Source organism: Triticum urartu, chromosome 4A, assembly GCF_056163025.1.
Source record: "Triticum urartu cultivar PI428250 chromosome 4A, HENAU_Tu73, whole genome shotgun sequence".
Lineage (NCBI taxonomy): Eukaryota > Viridiplantae > Streptophyta > Magnoliopsida > Poales > Poaceae > Triticum > Triticum urartu.
This window is the reverse complement of record NC_141876.1, coordinates 564,995,579-565,002,541: the sequence shown is the minus strand read 5'-3', so window position 1 is coordinate 565,002,541 and position 6,963 is coordinate 564,995,579. Positions and strand designations below refer to the sequence as shown.

The 6,963-nt window shown below is 45.4% G+C and overlaps 1 protein-coding gene across 1 annotated transcript; it reads left to right on the top strand.

Moving 5' to 3' along the window:
• Nucleotides 1-3,032, top strand: LOC125552803 (nuclear transcription factor Y subunit A-9). Its single transcript, XM_048716487.2, has 7 exons — nt 1-155; nt 987-1,044; nt 1,147-1,272; nt 1,477-1,592; nt 1,694-1,762; nt 2,122-2,295; nt 2,440-3,032. Exons 2-7 carry the CDS (start codon nt 1,020-1,022, stop codon nt 2,659-2,661), a joined length of 732 nt encoding a protein of 243 aa, XP_048572444.2. The 5' UTR covers nt 1-155; nt 987-1,019; the 3' UTR covers nt 2,662-3,032.
• Nucleotides 3,033-6,963: the final 3,931 nt, after the last annotated feature.

Here is a 6,963-nt window from a genome sequence, read left to right as displayed (position 1 = left end):
AATACTCCAGCCAAGCCAAAGCAGAGAGAGAGAAACGGAAACAGAGACAGAGGGAGAGGAGACTTGCAGAGGAGAGGAGAGAAGAGGCGGAACAAGGGAGGAGGGAGGGGTCGCCGGAAGGGGGACATGCTCCCTCCGCATCTCACATCTCGCAGGTCTCCTCCCTCCTCCCTCCTCCTCTGCCGCTCACTCGCTTCCCTGCTTCTTCTCCGGGGCGCGGGCGGGCGGGCGGGCCGGCTGGCCATTGCTGACCGGTTCCCCGTGCCGTCTGGCCGGTTTCTCGCTGGATCCGACTGGGTTCTTGCCGTTTCGTTCGGGTTTCGGCCGATTTGCCGCTCAGATTCGTGGGCGCATTCTGCTGCGGTTCTACTCTGGTCTCGTGTGTGTGTGTCCATAGCTTTTCGTTCTAGTTTAAGTTATAAGAAAGATTAGTGGTGCTAGTAATACTATTACTTGGGGGTAAACTGAAATCTTGTTGCTTGGAGGGTTCAGATGGAGTGCCCACTGTGAATTTGTTGTGATTTGCAGCTATTTCTTCAAAGCAACGGTTGTTGCCTGAATTTTTTTCACAGCTGTAAGCCTGTAAGTGGGGAGAAGAGAACCCCTGAGCTTATGAATGAGCGATTCGGATTTGTCTAGCGGGGGACTAGCAAATCATCTACTTGGAGTTTGTCTACTCAGTTATTAGCGCACCTTAATCAGAATTTCTGATTCAGGGACCAGGTTGATGCATAGTGCTGGTGTGAATTTTTTAGATGTCCGGGCATACAAATCAGTGAGTACAGCATTTGACATGTGCATCATGCCAAATTCGAGCGAATCTAAGTTTTTCAAGTGCACACGGACGACTTTAGTGATCTTTTTTTTTTGAGTTGGGAGGAGCAATTCTACCAGTATCTATTCATGTTTCAGCGTTTAATGTATACTTGGACAGTATCACTTTATTCTGTTGTTGTGACTGACCTGCTGCTTACTTACATGGACAGCTTGAACTGAGAGCAAGAGCAGAAGCCCATGAGATGAGACGCAAGCAAAATATGCAAGGTATTCTTCAGTTCCACTATCCTACTTGACTGGCTATGTGCTGTGTATACTGATTTCCTGCTGCTATTAGAGTTATAACATCCTTTTGTGTTCCTCTGGCAGAAAATGGCACAATCATGATTCAGTTTGGTCAGCAAGTGCCTAACTGCGAGTCCTCAGCTAGCGATTCTCCTCAAGAAGTGTCCGGGATGAGTGAAGGAAGCTTTAATGAGCAGAATGATCAATCTGGTTCGCCCTACACTCGCCAACTACTATTTCTTTTCTGCATTACTAGTCCATCATCTTGTAATCTTTCATCTCTCCTGGAAATACAGAATGGAGTAGCCTCCAAAAATAATGATGGAAAGAACGATATTGACGATTGCGGACCTTGGTGTGCACTTACATATCAAAGTTAGATGACATTTGTTTCCTCCTTGTACTTAATACTAGGTAATCGTGATGGCTATACGAAGAGTAGTGATGAAGGCAAGATGATGTCGGCTTTGTCTCTGGGCAATTCAGAAACGGCATACACACCGCCAAAACCTGACCGCACTCATCCCTTTGTAAGTCTCTAGTATGATGCTCAAGCGTTGACTAATTTCGGAATTCGAAGTGTTTGTTGAACGGCGAGCATGTGAATTGTGCAAGATGTTCGCTTTTTCAGGCCATATCATACCCATATGCTGATCCTTACTATGGTGGTGCAGTGGCAGCCTATGGCGCACATGCTATTGTGAGTGATATTTCTGTCATCCCTGTTCCCTCACTAATTTCTGGCCTAATTTTTTTCTGTGCTTGATGATGTTGCTTATTTATTTATTTTTTGCAACTGTTTGGATTTTTGTGTGCGAGCATGTGCTCTAGGTATAACTGGAATGACTGTTGAGACAAGACAACTAATCATGATTGTGTTTAATCACACCAATTTCACTTAAAGTCAAATTTTCAATGTTGAGCAGCATACTGGCGTTGCCAACTTATTTTGATTTCAGAATCGTCATCCCTGCCGCAGATTGGTTCTCTTCTTTTTGTTAGGTGGCGCCTTTCGATGTTACTAACTCATCTTTATGTGGTGCAAAACAATTTGAATAGATGCACCCCCAGATGGTGGGCATGGTACCATCCTCTCGAGTGCCACTACCGATTGAACCAGCTGCCGCCGAAGAGCCCATTTATGTGAATGCGAAGCAATACCATGCCATTCTCCGAAGGAGACAGCTCCGCGCAAAATTAGAGGCTGAAAATAAGCTGGTCAAAAGCCGTAAGGTATTCTTATGCATGTTTTTACTTGAAAAAAAAACAAGTACTATAGTTGGCCCCTTGAGCATCTTTTGGTTTCTTTTCCCTGTAGTAGAAATGAATTTGGTTCACACACTCTCAATGTAACACAACATTCATGCCTCTGTTCAGCCGTACCTGCATGAGTCCCGGCACCAGCACGCGATGAAGCGGGCTCGGGGAACAGGCGGGCGGTTCCTCAACGCAAAGGAGAAGTCTGAAGCTTCAGGCGGCGGCAATGCATCAGCGAGGTCTGGCCACGCCGGCGTTCCCCCGGATGGCGGCATGTTCTCGAAGCATGACCACACCTTACCGTCCGGTGACTTCCATTACCGCGCGAGAGGGGGCGCCTAGGGTGGGCACGCCGTTGCCCCCTGGCAAATCATCCTTGGCTTATGTGTGTGGCGAATGACCGTCAACTCGGTCCAGTGATATTGTAAAACTGAATTTAGAGTCTGTGCAATTGTGTTACTTGGGGGTTTGGTAGACAGCCCTTGTGTTTGGGGAGGGGACGATGCAGCTGCAGCTGCAGCCGGTTCTCTTGTTGTGGTAGGTTTGTGTGGCATGGCAGGTGCTGCTAAGCTGGAGCCTGCTTGAACTGTTTTCCTGTCACTTTGTTGTTTGGGGTAATAATGACCATCTTGTATGATATTAGTACTGACTTGGAGTAAGTAATAACCATTCCCGGCGTGATGCATTTGCGCCCGTGGTGGTGTTTCTGTTGAGCCGTGTTGTTCAACGACTTGACTGTCGGCAGTTGTTGCTCCTTTGGTGGTGTCCCGTTGCTCTTGATGGAAGTGGCAGGTTCAGAGATGACCAGATGAGACACCCACCTTCAGATCTTTGTGTCTTGTAAGAAAACTCTGCGTAAAACGGACGCGGTGTTTTTGAGCTCGAGCACATATGTGCTCGATATCTGGGCGGTACAGTAGTGTCTCGGGATTCGGCACATTAAATGGCTGGGCCAACTTCGCAAGCAACCGCAAATATGAAAAAGAAGAAATACGCATGAGTTGTGGGCCGGGATAGAGACGGAGGAACGGCGAACGTGGACGGTAGGAAGTTGAGCCGTGGCTCAACTCGTCGGTCTCCATTCCGGTCCGTGGATCAGGATACATTCTTTTCGTTAAATCTGTCGACGGAGGAGTAAATGTGAGGATTTGGGGGACAGATGGGGGCAGACCGGTGGTACCATCGTCTCCTACCTCTCAAGCTAGATTTTTTCAATAGCGAGAGGGTTGATTTTGCGGGGCTGCGATTCCCCAAAAAGGCCGCGTTCACAGGTTGGTATGGAGTTCCTGATCTAGCCAATTAGACTTTGCCCGGTCTGATGTTTTTGCTCGATTTTGGATCCCGTGGTGTCGATCTGCAATTTCGTCCTCATGCTGCGCAGATCCATGGTGCTTGAGGAGGTTAAGTGATAGTGACGTCACGATGGAACCCCTCCAAATCTCCAATACCCAGTGAGTGCGCTGATTGTGGGAACGGAGCAGCATCGGACACCCCGATGAGAGCTTTGATGGGAAGATTTGTGTGCTGGAGGTGGAGGTGGGTCATAGGAAGGGTTTACCGTAGGCTTCACAAACAATAGGGAAGATGGACCCCTGAGCTCCACGATGGAGCTGCAGGTATTTTCGTGCTCAACACAGTAGTTATGAAATTAATGTGCAAATCGGAATAATCTTATTTTGTATGTGTGTGGTTGATTGCATATAATTTGTGGTGCAAATCTGAACAATTTCTGGTTGTAATTACTCCCTCCGTTCCAAAATAGATGACCCAACTTTATACTAACGTAGTACAAAGTTGGGGTCATCTATTTTGGAACAGAGGGAGTACAAGAGTACTGTACAGGGACACATCATTTGATTGTGAGCTGAATGATTCGGTATGCACCTATTGTTGTGCCCCTAGATAAATTATTACACCATAAATTGTTAACTGAAATGATAGACTGTCTATGTTGCAAAATTCATGTGATTGCTTGTAATTATGAGACCACATACTGGGTAATTTATTACATGTTGTACAGAATGTCAGGAATTGGATGATATGGCCAGTAGACCACATATCGATAGGTCATGGAAAAAATGGTTGGAGCAGAAAATGTGACTTGTAAGATAGAATGCAATTGTGAATATTGAAGTTGCAGTGCATTCTGTTCATGAAGTAGAGTTAGCAAGCCCTATGGAAACTGTGGGCATTAACGAACTTGTATAAAGTGTCGAACAATAACGGAATGGGAGAAATTAATGAATATAAGTCAATGAAATGAGTTCAAGAAAGTATAGTAACTTATTTTTACATACTTTTGTGCGCATCTGTGCTTTGCTTGCAGAGTGCGGATCGGTGGAACAGGAATACTTTTCTGGTCTGTGGCAAACTGTCGCAGTTAACGCTCGGAGGAGGTTGGGTGTGCAGGCGTTGTTTCGTTCATGATGCCCCAAGATTCTCTTCTTCCACTGCACGTAACAGGGGAGCTTGCAGCGTGTCGAGTAGCGGGGAAGAGCAGACGCCGTCTGGGAGATGGAGTTCTTGATGCAACCAATTAATAGGTAAGCCGTGGAATCTATCTTTTTGCATCGAGTTTCTAAGATCGATCTGCCTTGTGCTCAACTGTTGTGCGAAATTCACTCTGCTGGAGGAGGTCAGTGACAGTGATGTCCTGATGGAGCCGCTCCATCAACCTGTGCTGCAGCCGTAGGTAAGATGGAGCAAGCATCGGTGCGTCATTAACTCATTACCCTGTGATCGCGTCCATGAGAGAGTTGGAGCAAGCGACAGCGGCGGCCCTGAGTGTGGACATGCAGATCTGTGAGGCGGAAGCGGTGGTGGCTGCACAAAGGGATAGCTCACCGCAAGCACCCGAACAATTAATCCGGCAAGCACCTGGAGAGAGGCGCAGGTGTGTTTCTGCTTGCATATTATTTGTGTTTGTCAGATGTTTGTTTTTTTAGCATGGGCTTGGTTGATAAAAGACTGTCAAGGGCTCAAGGCTAGTAAACTTGTGCAGCTAATTCTAATTTTATGCATGGTTGAGCTCATGCATGACAGCAAGTGTTAAAAGAGATTGGCTCCCAAAAGCTGGTTCAAATTTATGACTACAAACAGTGTATATGACCCTATTTTATCATGATGTATGTTGTTTGGTGACTTAATTTTAGGCAACACATAGTCTTGATATGGATCCAATTTTTTTTTACATCATAGCAGGAGAGTTGTAGTTAGTTAGTACTCCCTCCATTTCAATGAATAAGTGTGCACACATTTCAAAATTTAGTCGCTGACAGCATGTGAAGCACGATTCAAGTATATGGACAATATCAATTTTATTTATGGTGCTTATGAATATGTACATGCATATATCATGGACCTGGTACATTTGAACCTGGTACATTTGAATATGTTCATGCATATTGTGGAGCTAGTTGGACTAGGTGACACTAGTGTTGAGGCTTACTACCGTCTCATTGCTTTGTTCAAGTACTGCATGGTGTAAAATGCAACCATTCACAGAAGCTGGAGATGGGCTATGTTTGGAGGATAGGATTGCTCAAAATGGAGTTGTTATCAAACATATATATGGAGGTGAAAGGAGGTGTTGCGCAAATCATGCGACTGATGTACTGCATGATGCAATCAGTGGCAACAATAATTTAACTAATGTGCCAGGCAATGGTAGGTTTATTGGCTCCTGCTCAGAGCAAGGAGATGGGTCGACCAACGACGAGCAGGGGTTGAAGAGAAACAGATTTTGCACCATTTGTCGGTGGCAAGGTCACAAGAGGACACGAGAGAAACAGATTTCGGCAATGTTCCAAAGCAGCCTCAGAAACCTGCAAGAACAATGGAGTTGAGGGACTCCGTCCAAAGAATTGTACCAGGTCTGCCGAATTAAGGTTGACGGGAGAAAACATAATTTTGATGCCAAGAGGAGCTTAGTTTATCTGTTACAGATTTTGCGAGGGTGTCCGTAGTGCTGTTTTAGTTTGCTACAGAGAGTGCTTAGTTTATGTGCTTAATGGCCAGTCACTAATTGTTGTTTGTGAAATGACAAGATCAGGACTAAAATTCAATGTTTCTGTGTTATACCTTTACTTTGTGATTTCTGTACTGATCTAATCAAGCCAAATGTTTGGTGTTCTGACATGGGCTGTAGCATTTAAGAGTACAGATATGGGGTGTATGTCAGTTAAAATGGTTTCTACAAAATGTCTGTCTGGGAATTTGTCAAATAATGAAGTTTTGGAATGGTTGTAGCACTCCTGGGAACACACTCAAGTGTTGAGTGCTGATGGCTGATTAGTGTTCGCATTTAAAGCAAACTTGTACTGCTCATAGATTCAAACGAGGTCGAGCGTTTTGAAATGTGAAGTTGACTGTTGTCCCATGGCTCACCACCCACTGGTCTGGGTTCCAAATTTCCCAACCAATCTTCTCTTGCTGCTTGCTGTTGCATTCTTGATGATTTTTTAATTTACTCTAGTCTCCAGTTTGCTAATCAGTTTGCTCATTCTGCTTGGTTGGGCGGGGTGGCTTTTGCATTAATGGAACGGCCATAGCAGTACGGGAGACAGCCCAGAACGTCAATGGGATTCTAGACCGATTTTTTGACGTGAATGGGATTCTAGACCTGAGGTAAACCTAACGGCGAAG

What these genes read in the sequence shown, in the direction of transcription:
- LOC125552803 (XM_048716487.2), top strand. Translation starts at nt 1,020, where the DNA reads ATGAGACGCAAGCAAAATATGCAAG. An exon ending in TGAGCAGAATGATCAATCTG is followed by an intron (nt 1,273 to 1,476) that starts GTTCGCCCTACA and finishes ACTTAATACTAG; the next exon opens with GTAATCGTGATGGCTATACG. An exon ending in AGCTGGTCAAAAGCCGTAAG is followed by an intron (nt 2,296 to 2,439) that starts GTATTCTTATGC and finishes GCCTCTGTTCAG; the next exon opens with CCGTACCTGCATGAGTCCCG.